This window comes from Paralichthys olivaceus, chromosome 3, assembly GCF_024713975.1.
Source record: "Paralichthys olivaceus isolate ysfri-2021 chromosome 3, ASM2471397v2, whole genome shotgun sequence".
Lineage (NCBI taxonomy): Eukaryota > Metazoa > Chordata > Actinopteri > Pleuronectiformes > Paralichthyidae > Paralichthys > Paralichthys olivaceus.
Window position 1 is genome coordinate 14,784,639 of NC_091095.1, and position 18,154 is coordinate 14,802,792.

At 40.8% G+C, this 18,154-nt stretch overlaps 1 protein-coding gene across 4 annotated transcripts in view; it reads left to right on the plus strand.

Annotated features, from left to right (window-relative positions):
* Positions 1 to 18,154, plus strand: part of tle2b (TLE family member 2, transcriptional corepressor b) — a 76,160-nt gene that overhangs the window by 24,290 nt on the left and 33,716 nt on the right. For all 4 annotated transcript variants that reach the window (XM_069522131.1, XM_069522134.1, XM_069522133.1 and 1 more), the window contains one exon: positions 3,082 to 3,126. In XM_069522131.1, coding sequence (XP_069378232.1) covers positions 3,082 to 3,126 — 45 coding nt within the window. The remainder of the gene's footprint in view (positions 1 to 3,081; positions 3,127 to 18,154) is intronic.

Below are 18,154 nucleotides of genomic sequence, written 5' to 3' on the forward strand. Positions count from 1 at the left end.
AGCATCAAGGCTCCTTAACTTTTACTGTCGCAAACGCAAACCCACTTGCTCCTCCTCTGGCTCTACAGAGCAGTGTCCCATCATGGCTTTGTTAAATTTCTGTCCTTCTGGTTATATGTAGTCAGCTGCTTCCTTTTAGTCCAGAGTGGGGAGCCATTGAAGTGAGCTATGTTCTTGCAAGGTTGCATTCAAATGCTAGGGCCTTGGTTTTTAGCACTAAGCCGTCAGTGTAGTGGGCAAAAGTGAGACACTAAATGTAAAGAGGATGTTAGCGAGGAGGGAATGAGAGAGGAGCGAGTGCAAAAGAGACACGGAGAGTAATGACAGAGAGGTGGAGAGGCTGATGGGAGAGATGGAGGGAGAATTAATAAGGAGAGACAGACAGGAATTGAGTCAAAAAAGATGGAGAGGGCCGAGGAGAGGTGTAATGATGGAGATGTGAATAGAAGGGCTGATGAGAGATGGAGACAGAGAGGGAGAGAAAGATGGAGAACAAAGAGAAATGTCACATGTCTTTCATGGTGAGAGGGCTGGAGGAGAGGCAGACATGGAAACACACAAAGAGCAGGCTCAAGCATGTTTTTGGGTGAGGGCTTAAATATATGTGTTTCAGGTGTGTGCATGTACTTGTGTGGAGTGTGTTCATTTTTTCATGAGAAAGAGATTACAAGATTTTATATATTTTTGTGTACTCAAAAAACATATTTTGTGTGTGTGTGTCAGTCAGGAATAGAAAGAAAGGAACAGAGTACACAGTCATGAGCTCGACAGGGGGAGAAAAAGGAGAAGATATAGACACAGCAGTTGACAAGGACGAGAGAGAATAAATACAAAGCGAATGAGCCAAGTAGAAAATGAGAGAGCATGAAATGGAGAGAGAACATAAAGGAGAAAGATGATTGATAGAAATGAATGAAAGGAGAAGGGATGAGAGAGTAGAGTGTAAAGGACGGAGACGAAAATGATACAGACAAAAAAACAAGGGGAGGATAATGGAGAGACCGGAAGATTATTAAAAAAGTGAAAGAAAGATAATCGGCAGGAAAGGTGTTGACAGCAGAGTGAGTACACCAGAGGAAGTAGGTGCCAAAGAAGTGACAGGTCGCATCGAAGGAACAGCACATAGCAAAGGAACGTTGGATGGATAGAGGAATGGATAGGTGGATGGATGGTTAAATTAGGGAAAGACCATGGTTGTGAAAAAAAATCTTTAAAACTGACAGCTTGGAGCTCATTGTGATTAATTTTAAGTAAGGGTAAGAGGAGGCCAAGGATGGGTGGGAAGGTGGGTGCCCAGCATAGTTAAATGAAAGGAACTAATAGAGGAAACACTTAACTGTTAAATAAGAGTGATAGAAAGATAGTTAATTTGTTTAAATGCTTAATTTTCTGAACTAAAACTCAAATACAAATATTCTTTTTCAAACCAAATGTTTGATGTTTACCTGGGAAACCCTGACGTTGCTGCTGAAGCAGCAAAATATGTGACACCATGCAACAGCCTGAGGGACAACAAGAAAAACTAAAATCTGCCACCTTTTATTTTTATTTATTCTCAAAAATATATCTATTCCTCATCATAAATATTCCTCATATTCCTCATATGCACTCACTTGTTTTTCTTTCATTACAGTACAAGTATTGTGTATGTTATGATTTTTACTGTATGTGGTTTAGTGAAGGTGGCGTCTGCACCTAATAATGTTCATAGAAATAACTTTAATTTGAATTTAGATAAATGGGCGCGTGCACGGATCGAGACAGACAAAGATAGCCAGTGAGTAAAATAGGACAGGAAATAGACTAAGGAGATGGACTGAAATGGAGAGTGAAAGAACATCTGACAGCAAGAGAGAAAGAAGGAAGGGAATAACCAGAGAAAAGGAGGGCAGAGAGAAAAGACAGAGTGACAGCCTCTGAAAGAAAGAGATGGGAGTGAGAGGGAGGAACTGTAAGAGAAGGGGAATAAATGGAGAGAGAGAGAAGACAGTGATAGAGTGAAAACTAACAAGAGAATGCAGAGAGGAAGCGAGTCAGTTGCGTCTCACTCTCATCATTCAGAGCGTTGCTCATCTGGTGGCAGAGGCTGCCTTTGTCACCTTGACGGATCCTTGCTGTCTGTTTGCCACTCGCCACCAACACCATTACAGCACATTACTGATGTACACACACACACACACACACACACACACACACACACACACACACACACACACACACACACACACACAGAGGAGAGTGAGTAACAAATTCTTCAAGTGAACATGTGCGGAGGTACAAGGCATTTAACAAGCTCAAAATGGGTATGTTTGATTTTGTGCTATATATCTCTATCTATATGTATACTATATCTATCTGAAGTGCAGTCAGGCAAATAGCCGACTTAAGAAAACAACAAATATTCACATTTAAGTAACTTGAACTTGTGAACTTAACACAAGTTCAATAACTTCAACAAGAAACTGACATAAAATGGTTTGTCTCCCTGGGTTTTTTCAGACAGTTGCATTTAAGTATATAAAAAACGGTTGTGTAAAACATGTCAGGAGTCTGTGGACAAAACGGTTGAAACTATTGTTTTTCTAAATGTTTGTTGAACAGGTGGTTTGATAAAGTATGTAATTGGCCTTTTACATTATTTTGCGCTGACATTAACGAGTGTAGTCGTCAACTTGAGTTATCTTCACTTCACCTGGTTCACTGCCTCCACTGCAGCCTCTGTGCTGAGTGTGAATTAGCAGAGGGGCAAACACACACAAACTTGTTGCTCTGTACACACGCTCGCACGCACACACACACACACACACACACACACACACACACACACACACACACACACAAACTTGTTGCTCTGTACACACGCACACACACACACACTCCTCTCTCTCTCTCTCTCTTTCTCTCTCTCTCCCCTCACTCTCACTTTTCTGTCTTTCAGTAAAACCACAGTGACAAACAGCAGCATATGCAGTGACTCTGAGCAGCAGATGTTCAATGGGAGAAATTGTGTAAGACTGAATGTTAATGTGCTCCGTGTGGAAAATGCTAAAGAAGCTCTTTCATTTGTGTTTGTCTCCACAGTACTATGAGATGTCCTACGGTCTCAACATTGAGATGCACAAGCAGGTAAGAGACAGTTTTTTCTTCTCATTGTCGACACGATGATGCTCCTGTGTGTGTGCGGGTTGTGTGTCTCATTTTCTGTGTAGTAGTCAGTGGGAGGAGGTGAATGTGATGCACACAAACTTTGTATGCCTGTGTGTCATTACGTGTGGGTGGGTTTGTATCATATATTTTCTTGCTGCTGTCCTCTTTTATGTGTGGTGTTTATGCTGTAGTATTTAGCCCAGGGTTGTTGTCAAGCATATAATACATGTGTCACTTAATTTAAACTACATTAGCAGGATTTGTTTCAGCTTAAGCCTGTGTTGCCATGATGAGAATGGGGGACTTGGTTGAACACTGAGTAATAGATGGCTGGTTTATAACATTTATGGGTCACTGCTCAGACTGCAGCTCACCTCTGTGTGCCTTTCAAATGAAAACAGAAGTCAGGAAATACAAGGAGAGTTGGTTTTTTTTGCACTTTATTGTCTATTTATATCGATTATTTCTGTGTGCAGTCTCTTCCATTATTATCAAGCAGAACAAGTGAGAGAATACTGATGTTAGAATGGATAAATAGTAATACTATTAAACCAGCTTGTACAGATGGTATTCATAGATATGGTAAATGTTTTACCAGCTATTACAGAACAATGTTGACAGACTAAGTTTAACTCTAGATGTTTAGATATTTCTGAAAAGGCAAAGGTCCGCTTTGTTCACTTACTGCTCCTAAGTTTTCCTAGTTGGCATTAATATAAAACCTTTCTGAAAAAATTTATATTATGTTGGCGGTTTGTTTATAAATTTAAGTCTATGAACTGGATTTTCTCCTATTATTAACCAGTAGACCACTGCGTTTATGGTGAATGCTTTTAATGTTTGTGTATGCAAATAAAGATATGGAAAGATATGGAAAGAAGATGATGTTTATAGATACAGGCAAACAGTCAGATAAATGGATGGACAGACAGACAGACAGACAGAATAATTATCCAGTTAAATGGCAACTTACTTAAAGGTGACTGCTTCCTCTCTCTCTCTCTCTTCCTCTCTGTCTGTGATGCTAAATTGCTCTCTGCAGTTTACTCAGACACTGTCATGGAAGAAGAAGAGATTAATTTTCTCATTTTACAGCAAGCACGGCCCAAGATACACATTTGGAAATCAGCTCATTGTTTGAAACGATCTTTGAAAACACCTTCAAATGAAAGGCTCTGCATTCTGCACTTTAACCTCATAATCATTGTGTCACTCTGCTATCAAAGTAATTACAGCACAGAAAGATCAGTCAGTGGGGTTCAGTCCAAATACAGAGTGCAGTGTGTACATGATGAAGTTATGTCCAATTACTGGCTGAAGAGTCTTTGCTGTATCTTTAGTCTGATGCAGTTGTCATTTGTCATCTAGCGCCCATGTTGTTTAGATGGCAAATATACTTGTGCCCATCTGAGCGCCCATGAGCCCGTTGGTCTTAAAATGAGGTGTGGTCATTGTTGGTGCATTTCTATCTCAAGGCAGCAGAAAGAAACTGACCAGTGAAGAACTGCGGTCTTATTTCACTGTTGTTTTAATGGCACCTTATGTTACACACACAGCGATTTGCAGCAGTAATAATGAATGAAGTCATCTGAGAGGCTGTTTTCCAATCTGGCAAATCCACCAAGGTGCAGGTGCAACCTGCTTTATAGTGCAGCTCTTTTGAACCATGTGTCTGGTGCAGCAACTTTTTTTCTACTGTTAAACTTCTACAAAAGTAGATTTAGACTCAAATTAAATGCACTGGCTCCTTGTGATCTGAACCATGCAGTTTGTTAAAATATGTCCAAACATCTTATCAGCTTCAAATTAACAAAACAAGATGGTTTATACATCCACCAAGGCCCAACGGTCCCCATATGAAACCACATTCAAATTCACTTTTCATCTTTTTATTTGGTTCTGCACACATTGCACACATAGTCCCCTACACATCGAATAATACTCTGAGAAAACAGAAATCTTACAAAATGCCCTATCCCACCATGTTAAAGAATGAAATAAAAAAATCCTGGGTCATGCCCCACCCCATTACAAAATTTCATGGAAATTGGAGTAGTTTTTGCGTAAACTTGCTGACTAACTAACAAACAAAGAACCCAGATGTAAACTTTCCTTGGTGGAGGTAAAACTAGAAAAGCAAACGATTATAAATGTACTTTCTTAGATCATTCAATCTGTGACAGAGATAAGGCAACGTCTGTGAGACATGGTGCGATTCAACTGAGATAGCATGTAGCTCGTAATTTACCTTGATGTAATGTTTAATGTAAAGAGAACAAAAAAATGCAGGTTACTCAGGAGTATGTCAGCATAGGTCTGCCTTCATCTTCCTTTCTGCTGCCTCAGATTGGATTTGAAATGTTATGCTTGAAACAGAAAATCATCATCTCAGCTCTTCATTCACATTCAGCTGTGAACTCATAAACACAAGATGTGAACCACTGCTGAGGGCAGGAAACCCCCAAAAGACTTAATGTTGAAATAGATGCACTGCAAAAAAGGCATTCCACATACATAATTTAAAAAAATGACTGGCACAGTTTGATTTCTAAGAAGATATATTTGAAAGAAAGGGAGAAAGAAAGTCAGAACAAATGAGAGAGAGAGAGAGAGAGAGAGAGAGAGAGAGAGAGAGAGAGGAGGAAAGAAAGAGACCTGAGCATTTATTGGAAGAGTTTTGTTGCAAGCTGCTGATCATTGCATCCTTAATATGCCGATAATCATATTTTGCAGCTATTAACATTTCCTTTTAGTAAAAGTTAATATGTAGTAATATTCAACTAAAAATGGTAAATTTTGTCGATTCAGCCAAACCACCAAGCAAAATGAGTGCAAGTTGTACTTTAATTCCAAGAAGAGAAACTATTGCCCAGCAGTCAAGAGACAGGAAGGGAATGGAGATAAAGAGGGAAAGAGTGAGAGACACAGGGAGAGAACAGAGAAGGAGAGAGAGAGAGAGAGAGAGAGAGAGATATCTGGCAGCAGAGACTGGCAGAACTGGACTGTCAGCTCTTGTCGCCAAAAAGAAGAAATGGACTGGGGGGCTGGCTGCACCTCTGAGAGATGGAGAGAGGAGGAGGAAGGAGGGTTAGATGACAGAGGGAGGCCAAGGAGGAGGAGGGGAGTGTCGAAAATAGGAATAGGAGGAATGGAGAGAGGGGAGGCAAGGGATAGGTGGTGAGGATGACAGGAGACCAAAGGTACAGTCAGGCCAATAATTGTTAAAAAAGAAAGACAGAAATGAATGGGAAGAAGGAACCAGGGAATGTGTGGAAAATGTTTGAGCCACAGGAAAGAAAACAGTATATAAAAAAAAGGGATAAGAGAAGAGCTACAGACACGAGCTAGAACAGATACGTGGTAAAACTTACAGTATCACAAATAGAAAAGGAAACAAAGAAGCAAAAATTATCAGAAAGAATAAAAAGAAGAAGGAATGGAGAGTATGTCATAGAATATAAAATGAAGAAACCAACATAAAAAGGATAGAAAGAAAGCAGAGGTAGCATAAGAAATTTGAGGGGGAAAGAATGGACAGGGATAAGCCATGAAAAGAGAGGTTGTAGAAAAGAGGACGTGACAAAGGGAAAGGCGATGGAAAAGTAAGTGGGATGGTTTGAAAAAAAGAGAAAGATCATTAAAAAAATCGAGGACTCTGAAGATATAAGAGACCGCAAGAAAAAGCACGGGAGAGAAGAAAAAGGCAAGTTATAAGAGAGAGGGGGGGGACGGAGAGATGGTGGTGGTGAGAGAGAGGCTGGAAAAAAAGTGTGAGAGCTGGGATGAGAGGAAAAGAGGGGATGAGATTAATTGAACGGATGAAAGAGAAGAGGGTAAACAGGAAGGATGGAGCCTTAGAAGAGACGGATAAAGACCTCAGAGAACAGATGAGGGGGAAAAAAAGAGATGGAGGGGAAAATGAGAGCCCAGAAAGGAAAGCAATGGAGGGAAAAGGAGAGAGAGAAGGGAGGGGGGCAGCCTGAGAAAGAGAGGGATAGGAGAGGGAGAGAGACATCAAGGGAGGGAGGGGAGCTTTGAGTTGCAGTCAGAAATAATGAATCATGAATAGATTTAACAGTATCTGCTCTTATTTCCTCTCCTCCTCCTCCTCTTTTCTCCCCCCCAGCTTCCTCCTAACATCCTGTCGAGATCACTGCTATTGCCTCTCTCGCTCTCTCGCTCCCTCCGTCTCTTCCTCTAACGCACGCTCTGTCATTATCAGTGGCTGGGCCATCTCATGTCCCGGCATTAATTGAGCTGTAACAGTCATCTCCTATACCCCGTCTTCCTACCCTCTCTTTGATTCTCTCCTCCTTTTCCTCCTCTCTGTCTTCTACTCTCCCTCTCTCTTTCGCTTGGTAGATTTCACACTTGCTTTTTATCTTCAAGCCCCCCTCCTGCCTTCACCTCTCATTCGCTGTCTTGATCTCCCTTTCTATTCCTCTCCCTTTTTCTCTCCTTCTTCTTTACAGATGATTTTATCTGAACTATATGAATGCAGAAGAAAGACAACATCTCTCCCCCCACCTCCTCCTGCGCTGAGCTGTACGGAGACATTGAAACACACGCGCCATGCATGCACACGCCACATTATCTCACTTGGTTCACTTCCATTATCATATAATATCATATATAGCTGTATCCCCAGGAGGAGGGAAGGAAGCTATAAGGACTTTACACTGCTCCCTGTGGTTGTTCTATATTCATTGATATAGCACTTCTGGGGCCGGGGTAGTTATTGCCTCTATCCCCGACGATGTGCCGAGGCACAGCATGTATATCAGCGGCTTTATAATGCAGACACGTCCTGTGGTTGGTGTAGGGATATGATGATGTTCACGATGCACGGCTGTCGGTAGTGTGGTGAATAGACTGAGGCAAAGTTATATTGACAGCTGAATCTAGCAGAAGGATAACAGGATGATGGTGGGAGGTGAAGGAGAATGGTAGCTTTGTTAGATGTGTCCAACAAGACTAAGGGGCAGCCCAGAAACTTGTGACCTGAGTGCAGGCTGGGAAAATCTAAAAAAAAAAGGCAGGAAGTGAACGAGATATGATTTTCCTTCCATCAGCAGTTCAACTTCAAAGGCCGATTAAGACGCCAAGCCCCCGACTGCTCTGTGCTGCAGCCACAGCAGCAACAAACAGCTTATCTATTCTTATCTATCATCAACATTACAACTTGGTGCATTTTTCCAAGTAGTTCACTACATAAAATAAGGAACTTGATTAAGAAGGACCTGGGGATAGTCAGATCTATTAATGTTTTAGGTAAATACAAATTTAGCGACCACACTGCTCCAGCCACCTTCATCATGACTAAAGGTGTAAACAAGCATTAGAGCCTCATGTACCTGTTCAGAGGCATTAATACTTGTGGAAACTGTTGCATTTACATACAGATATACAACATTTGTATTGTTTTTTCAATTAAAATTACCATCCACTGTTTATAAAGATGGGCGACACTTCACTACTTCTTCCAACTATCCAAAATGAAGCCAAAATATGTCAACGCTGAGATCTTGCGCTGAGGAAGTCATTTAGAGGCAAAGTCTGCTCAGTAGCAATCAGGGGATGGAGCCAATACACTTGGTCTACATCTAATCGCTACTCAGTCGCAGCTGTCAATCACGTTTCATCCCATTTATGTAGCATCAAATAACTGTATTAAAACCAAACTCGCCAGAATAGATCAGAACAGATATGATCTTTGAGAACAGTTTATGTGACGTTTTATTTTGGTCCATGTCCAATCCACTAACATGGATGTGGTGAGGTTTATGATCAATACTACATCATGCCATCAGAGTGTGAACAATATACTGTCTTCACTTATGGGGATCAGTCATGTTACCATCTTTATATACCATCCATGCAAAATACCAATTAATATGTTCATATATATATATATATATATATATATATATATATATATATATCTTTATAATTGCAGCCAATCACAGATAGCATGTTTTAATTTGCTTTGCACTCCTCAAGGCTGTGATCGATCACAGTGAATAATCTAATGCAGTGTCTGGTCTGAATGTTCAGGTATGATACTATTTTACTCACCTCGCAGATTGAAATGACATTGGAGTTGCAAATGATATCATATTACTTTCCTCTATCTTTCAGTGAAATGTGCACACATACACACACACTGTGCATCTTCATAGCTGTATGCAGCAGTGAGGTCCATTATTTCTGTGCTGGGATAGCATCCCCTGTATACCCCTGGGGCCAGCAGCAAAGCTACTGGGGCAGCATTTCAATAACTGCCTAGGTAAGTGTGTCTCAATGACTGGGACCTGACAGTGCATGACGAAAAAATAGGGAGAAAGCTGTAAGGTTTCAGCCTTATACTGCCACTGTTATATACAACAAACCAGCTTCCTCAAAAAATTAAACACCATATGTCAGTGTCTTAATTTTAGCTGAAAAGGAAAGAGCAGTGCATGAACATTGCACGTTGCATCACACAGTTACACTCCTCAACAGTAATTCACCAGTCTTATCACTGCAAACAGGAAAATCCTGTCTTTGACTCCAATTTGAAGGAGTCTGTTTTGTCAATTCAATATTATTATGCATGTACAATAATTACAGCTTTTAGGTGTGTGTGTAAATGTCTCCCCGGTTTATTTAGAAATCGATATCGCAAGGAAGGCTGCCTGATGGCTAATTGAAATACTGTGGACATAAAGGTTAAAATCCTTCAAACAAGATGTGCTTTTTACATAAGGTTACACACTGAGCAGCTGTGACACCTATTTAGATGTGCAGGAGAAGCTGCTTGTAGGCTGTGGCTGCCAGATACAAGAGGATACCCAGCAACAAGGCTACTGGGCAGCAAGAGCACGATAGAGACTATATAGCAGGTCTCTGGAGACGTCTGTGGAGTTGAAAGATGGGTCATAGTTAAACTTTTAGTTCTCTGTATAACGTTATAGTTTTCCAGGTGGTTAGGACATATGCATATAAGTAGAATAAAAAAAATGCTTCTTAGTTAAACTCATAAAATAAAATGCTGTTCAATTATATAAAAAGTACAATAAATCAATGATACAGTTATATGCTAAAGCACTCATAATTCTATTACTATTGACAGTGAAGTAATAACCAGTGTTGATAAGAAAATAGGAAATAAAGGAATAAAAAAGCAAAGGAAAAATTATGAATAGCTAAATACTGAATCCACATTCTTCTGTCAAAACTCCCGACTAACTGAATATTAAATAAATGTTTCCAAACCATAACAAAATCTCAAGCACTCAATCAAATGGTAGGATATTGAATTGTTTGAATGTCAAAATAAGTCTATCAGCACTTTCACTCGGGTGCAAGTCATCATAAATTTCCTGTAACTTCCCAACACCGCTTTGTATTGTCAACTTAATTCTGCCTCTTTTAGATTCAGCCACAGCAGGAGAAAAATCTGCAAGCACCGATGTCCTTAATTGTTTTGTCCTTTTTATGCTATTGATCTCTCTCTCTTATGTTTTTGCCCATTCATCGTTTGCATGATTGAAGTCTTTGTTCAACAACCCAAGGGTATTGGGCAAGGGTATTATTCTTAAACACTTTTTAACAGTGAATAATACATTCAATCTGTGAAATCAAATATTATAAATACATTTTTATATCTCAAAATTAGTTTTGCATGTAAACAGCTCTGAATTAAAACTCCTGGACCCTTCAATTACATTTTTTATTCAATATCTCCATAATAATTTAACAGACAGAAATGTGGATAGTGTTGAGAGATAGCATGACATTAATGAAAGGTGACTATGTGTCAGGACGTCCTTGAGATTGATATCAACCCTCTTACTAGTCACTAATTTGGAGCCATTTTAGATAATAAGAGAAATAGATAAAGCACTGAAAATCTGCAGCTGGAAATAAACAAACAACATAGGACTTGCATAATACTATATATATCAAACTGGTTCTTACTTAGGGGGCTTTACTGCTACCAATGTCAAGTATGGGTCCGAAACCTCATTGAAATCAATACTAGTCTAGATATTGAAGATGTTTTATCATTTCTACAACCGCATATACTTACTTCATCCGAGAATGAAAGAAAAAAACACAATATTTAGAATTGTCAGACTCACATACTATAGACAGGATATTATAATGGTCAGTCTTATCATATATACAGTGTTCACATTGTGTATCAGAATGCTGGATAGAAAGAGTGTGCGGTTCACAGACCAGGCAGCAGGATATTATAGGAAGCTGTGTTTGATAGTCAGGATGCTCGGCAGCCAGACTGTTTCCCCTGTGGACTCCTGAGGACAGATGAAGCAGCTGGTTGTCCTTCCTTCCTGCTCCCTCCTTTCATTTCACCACCACACATATGAGGCTGACAGTGTGGGAGTATGTGTGTGTGTGTGTGTGTTTGTGTGTGACAGAAAAGAGAAGTCTTTCTTTTGCACTCTTTTTGTATAGTACAGTCATATCACAAAACAGTCGTGGCATTTTTTCTTTGCAGTCATACAAATGAAAATAAAAAAACAAACCTTTAAACTGTGCTGAAAAGAAAGTGAAAAGTTAAATAAAAAAATGATGAGAAGAGAGTGAACATATTGAAGAAGTAAACTGAGAAAATGAGTAAAACAGAAACAGGGACTGGGGAAGATTAAGACAGAGTACAAGCAGACGAGGGAGATCACATGAGGGAATGTTTATCTGTTTGTGTTGCATAAAAAAAACGGTGTGTGTGTGCATGAGCTTATCTTTCTGCCTAATTAGCCCGAGCTGTCCGGCCTTTTCATGCATGTGTTTTTGCACATGTGTGGAGTGTTTGTGAGCGTGCATATGTTGTATATTTGGCTGAAGTTGTGACCTGAATCCTCATCTCATTTGGGAGAAGAGAGAGAGTTAAGGGGAATGAGAGAGAGCGAGGGAGCGGCAGTGAGTGCGAGCAAGGGATGCCTTCATTTTCAACTCACCGCTTTGGTTCATAATAGGATTGGGCTTCTCTCCCTCTTTCTTTTCTCAATCGCACTCTTTCCATCCCCTCTGTCTCAATTTCTTCCCCCTCTCTGTTTTTTCCACCTCCCAGTCAGTTCTGTAATTCTATTCCACACTTTTGATTTGAGATGTTTTTTTCAAACTGGTTTCACTTAAAGAGCTGGATTAGGACAAGTCTGCATATCTGGGTCAACTAACAAGCTTTGGAGAGGTCAAATGACAGTGTGTGTTTATGGTATGTGTTTGCACTCCCACTGATCAGTGGTGTATGCAGTCCCTCTTTGCACATGTAGCATCTGTGCCATGTGTTTGTGTGTGCAGCTTTGATGTCTCTCCCTCTCTATCCTTCTCTCACTCTCTCTCCTCATACAGCATGTGTGTGTATGTATGTGTGTGTGTGTGTGGGGGGATACATACATGTGTAACAGAGCTAATTTGTGAATAACGAGGCATAGAGAGAGAGCAGGAGAGAGTGTGATATAACACTTTAGGAATGATAGAAAAAATACTGAAAGATGAGATGAGAAAACGAGTGATCAAATTCTTGGGAGCTAGCCTTTTAGCGTAATAGCTTTGTCACTCTGGCAGAGGAGCCCTGTGAAAATACGACTGTATTGGATTATCTGTGTGTGTGTGTGTGTGTGTGTGTGTGTGTGTGTGTGTGTGTGTCCGTGTCCCTACGAAGGACAGTTTGATGACTCGGTGGTAGGGCTAACGTTAGAATCAGTTTGAGGTTATAGGCGATAGGGCGTAGAGTAAGGGGTCATGGTTAGGCATTTAATTGTGATGATTTAGGTCAGGGTAAGTTGTTAGAGAATGCATTATGCCCTCATAAAGATAGAAGCACAAAGATGAGTGTTTGTTTGTATGTGTTTTTGTTACCTCTTCAGTAACAGTAGTCCTCATGGGGACTAGGGCCTGTCCCTTATCAAACAAAAATGACGACAACAGAAATACGCAACCGAATGAACACACTCCAGGTCAACAAGCGCCTCCTCTTTCCAGGCTCATTTTAACAGGTGATGTCAGGCAGGACTTGTTTTTGAGATAACGTTGCAACCACAATGCAGTTCGGTAAAGTATGACATCATCCCATTCAAAGTGAATGATCAGCGTTTTCGTTGAAACCTCCAACATTTACCTGAATCCCGAGTTAGGCATATTGGTAATGTTAGGGTTAAGCATTAGGTTTTGTCTAGACTGTCCACAATGAATGGAAGTCAATGCAATGTCAAAGTATAGCTGCTCAGACTTAGCAGTTATATGTGCAACCATGTTCTATGACCAGTGTCTGAACTGACAGATAAAGAGCCAGTACTCAATATGCTGCTGGCTGAATTTATTTTTGGTACACAGGCAGGTTCAGTGTATAGTACATTCCAGTGCATATGAAATCTGTGGCTGAATAAAATTACATAAACTCAGTGTCATCAGAATCTGAAACCCAGGCCCAACAGTTCCCTTTAATTCAATCAAGTCGCACCAAATTTCACACACTCATAGATATCAGTTCCCTAAATAGATCCATTAATCATGCCTTGGGAAATTAGTGAAATATCTCACAATGTTAAAGTGGAAAAAAAAGTCAAAATTCAATTGGTTCTTCCCTGACCCGTACTGCGTCTTCCCACCAAGTTTAATGGAATTGAGTAGTTTGTGTAAATTCTGCAGACAAAACAATAACAAACAAACAAGCGCAGGTGAAAGATCTTTCAAGGATTACAGTTTTCTTTTTATACCGATGTTCATTTTGCCACACAATGTATCCTTTTGTGATATTGGGTGAAATGTGTACAAAGATACATTTAGCCATTAGTTCTGTGAGTCCTATTGAAAATATTTCATCACTTTGATGAAAGATTTTACTATAATAACGACTACCACTGTGGGCATAGGCCATGTTTCCAACAGTGAGGCCAAATGAAATGTCATTTTGAAATATAGTGGGTAACCATAAAGAGGGGATTCTCAGTGTTATCACAGGTACAACTGCCTGTACCCTTGGTATGATTTGCACTGCAGCAAACAATTGAGGTTAGCAACAGGGGTTGCCACAGTAGCAGCTGATTCCAGTGGTGGAAGGATTCAAAGATCTCTTCTTTAGTCTCTGTGAGTTCCACAGAGGTGCAGTTGGTTCTTATTGCTCTTGGCGAGGATCCCTTGACTTGATTTGAGAGGTGTGTGAACTGCGCCTGCATTCACCAGGACAGGAAGTATTTCAAAAGAAATAACAATTCCAATGTGAGCAAAGGTCTGATTTCCCTGTACTTGGTGTGCAGTCCAATTCAAGCACTGTACCTGTGGATTCAAAGCGAGAAACTGCATCCCAGTGTGTGTGCAAGCTCCAACGCCTCTTACACAAAATCAATGAAATAGGTCATAACAAGATTCATTAGTCTGTCTTTGTGGGTGTTTGTGTGCGATGTGCACATGTTTTCTTTTTACATGCGTGCATACAGTGCAGCCAGTCTTGCTACTCTGTGTCTGATTGCATTGCAGAAGACATGAGTTTGAAGCCGTATGCAGTCTGTCAATGCAAGCTGGTGAGCTGGCACAGTGTGAATATGACTAATGGCTTAGTGTATAATATAGACAGAGCGAGAGAGGGAGAGAGTCAGAGAGAGGTCTAGTTGGTTTGAGAACTACAACCCTGACTGTGAGGCACAGATTTTGTGTCTCACAATCACATGCTCTAGAAAGATTCCCTGTGTAGGTGTACAGTAAGACTGAGTGTGTAATTGTATATTGCAGGGGGGCATTCATAGAACATGCATCTGTGTCCTTGCATACAAGCTTATATGTGTGTTTGTGTAAAGTCATAATTAGAACATGTCTGTAACTGTGCTGGACACCAATGTGTGTGTGTGTGTGTGTGTGTGTGTGTGTGTGTGTGTGTGTGTGTGTGTGTGTGTGTGTTGGATGAGTGAAAGTGAGCTGTCTGCCTGTATTTTTCATTCTAAATGTTTCTGCTGTCTGCTCCGCTTCTTGTATCTTGTATTGGTTCTGCACTGAAGGTTGAATCTGTGTCTTTATGTGCGTGTATCTGACTGAGGAAGTGTGTGTTTGTGTGAGTCTGTGCACGTGCATGCTTGTTGGGCTCATGCTGGGAGGGTCTGCACACAGCTCATTGTTTGTGTGCTCTATGCTCTGTTTGGATTGGTTCTGTGTGCCCTTGTTATGTTTGTGTGTGTGAGCGTGTGTGTGTGCCATTATTTTTGTGAGCATAGTATTCTGTGTGTGTGTGTGTGTGTGTGTGTGTGTACACGCGTCTGTTTGGCTTTCGTGTGTGTGTCTCTTTGTGTACAATTCTTAGGGTGCTTCTGTGTGCGCGCCTTTTTCGTGTTTTTGTGCGCGAGTGTGTGTTCGATCCTCGTGTGTGCTTTGCTACTCCCTTTTCCTCTCTGTCTTGCTTTTTCTCTCTTTCCCTGTTTCCCTTCCACTCCTTCTAGAATAGAGGGGCCATCAATCAGAGGCAAGGGGGATAGAGGAAGGGAGGAAGGGGAGGAGGAGGAGGAGGAGGTAAAAAGGAGAAGAGGAGTTGGCTCAGCGCCAGGGAAGAGGGCCTGGCACGCTGCCCAGAGGAGAGAGAGAGAGAGAGAGAGAGAAAGAGGGCGATAGAGAGACGAAAAAACAAGACTGAGCAAGAACAGAAAAGAGAGGGAGGGAGATTCTGAGAGAGAAGCAGGGCAAAGAGATAGAGCTAGGGGAGAGAAAAATGAGAGCAAATGAGAAGGAGGGCAGAGAGAGAGAGCAAAAGAGCAAGGCCAAGTGCATTGAGGGAAAACAGAGTGAGAGGACACAGAGAGGGAGAGGGAGAGAGATACTGGGGAAGTGGAAAAATGAGCCAACAGAATAGAGAAAGAAGGAGGCTGATAGCATGGAGACAGAGAGAGATAGAGAGAGATAGAGAGAGATAGAGAGAGATAGAGAAAGAGAGGAGGGGGTGCAGTGTAGAGATAGAGAGGAAGCAGGAATGGCTGTTTTCATTCAAAGCTCTGCGCCTTCCTGCAACTTCAATCAGTGGGTGATTAGTACGTCACTGGCTACAAATATTTACCTCAAACTGTTCACAGAGGGGCGAGCAGGCCAATTAGAAAGCAGAGGACAGTGATAAGCTCCAGGATTGTGTTTGCATGTGTGTTCATGTGTGTGTGTGTGTGTGTGTGTGTGTGTGTGTGTGTGTGTGTGTGTGTGTGTGTGTGTGTGTGTGTGTGTGTGTGTGTGTGTGTGTGTGTGTGTGTATGTGTGTGTTTGCATGTGTCATATGTGCCCACCCTCTGACTCTTAAGAATAAATGAAGGATTCTGCAGCCATAGAAGCATGACAGCATGACTTTATCAAAGTCACTGCAACACAAGCTGGATGTAAAAGGTAGTTTGTATCAGTTATGACGCAAAATTGTGATGATTCATAATATTTGAAATTTCTATTAACTAGAGAGTGAACTATACACAGAGAGTGAACTGTATACAGAGAATGAATGGTTTGTGTTATTACCTCCGCCAAGGAGGGGATCTTTTCAAATGTGTTGTTTGTTGGTTAGCATTCTAATTCAAAAACTACCGATCACCCTTGAAATTGTGTTCCTTTGAATTTTTGGAGCAGATCCATATAAATGGGCAGATCCAGGATTTTTGTTTTCACTTTAACGTTGCTAAGTTTGAGGTAGGCGCTCTCAAAATTATCATATAATCTTTTTCTAATTTTAATTTTCTAATCTAATTTTTCATTAATCATTTCTTATAGCTAAAGCTAAAGATGATATTAAATCCAAAGTTATGCGACGATAAGTAATGCATCAAACTTTCACTTTGAGAAGGTGAAATTTGGAATAAAAAATTAGTCAAATACATTTGAAAATTTACAAATAAGTTGTTACTGAAGCTGTTATTAATGTTGAGCAAGTGCTGACCATAAATATTGCTTTGTCACCATCGTGATATGTACGTGTGTAATAAATGAGTTGAATTTTAAAGAAATTATTGGATTTACATTCACCCTGCATTCACAGATGGTTTTTAGTACAAATACAAGCCTTAGCTGCAGTGCCCGAGCCAAATGAACCAGACAAAAATATGCAGAATTTTCTCTACTGCGTACTTTATGGACTATACACACTCTCTCTCTCTCTCACACACACACACACACACACACACACACACAGGGACAGCACAGAGGCAGCAGTGGAGAAGTGAAGACTTTACTCGAGTTGACAATGATTCCCGTAGCACTGTTAGTGTAATCAAAACCTATGTGAGTAAAAAGCCAATAAGAGCCACTCCTTCATCACGCCACCTGTTCAACAAGATTCAAACACATAGAAAAGCGATATTTTCAACTGCTCCCATCCACTGTGGTTCGGAAACAGAACGATTTCTGTATGTACTCTGTTCAATTCATTAACCACACATCCTCACATGTCTGTCATATTTTTGTAAACTTAAAGCTACAGCAGAAGCAGCCGCCTGCTCTCTGGCTTAGTTACCCGCAGGCGATGAATCCACATCAGCAGCAGAGGGAGGACGGAGGAGATGACCGATAGTGACTGATGTATCAGAGAAGAACCAGAGAAGGTGAACTGTATTGATAACATAAGATAAATAAAACATTATATGGCAACAGCCTGATGCAAGATCCTTCACTGCTTCACCACTGCAACCTCCATATGAGCTCGACAGGAACTTGAACATACAAACTAAGATGTTTGTTTGGATTTGGTTTGATTTTGTAAATCCTTTTTGTTCTTTCAAGGTAAAGTTGACTTGGCATGTATCCTTCTCTCCATTAGCATCATGCTCCACATTGTGACTGTGGCAATCATGCACTTTGAAGTTGTCTGACTCAGCTGGAGTCCTCTGCAGTTGGAGGTGAAGCACTTTGCTCCACAGCTGCTCATCCTGTTTCTAGAGCTACATCCAAGGAATCAAATCAGCGATATCTAGCTGAGAGAGAAGGCAGAGATGTTTGTCGACAATTGTTATAGTGAGAAGAGGGGTATCGCATGCACACTGACACACACACA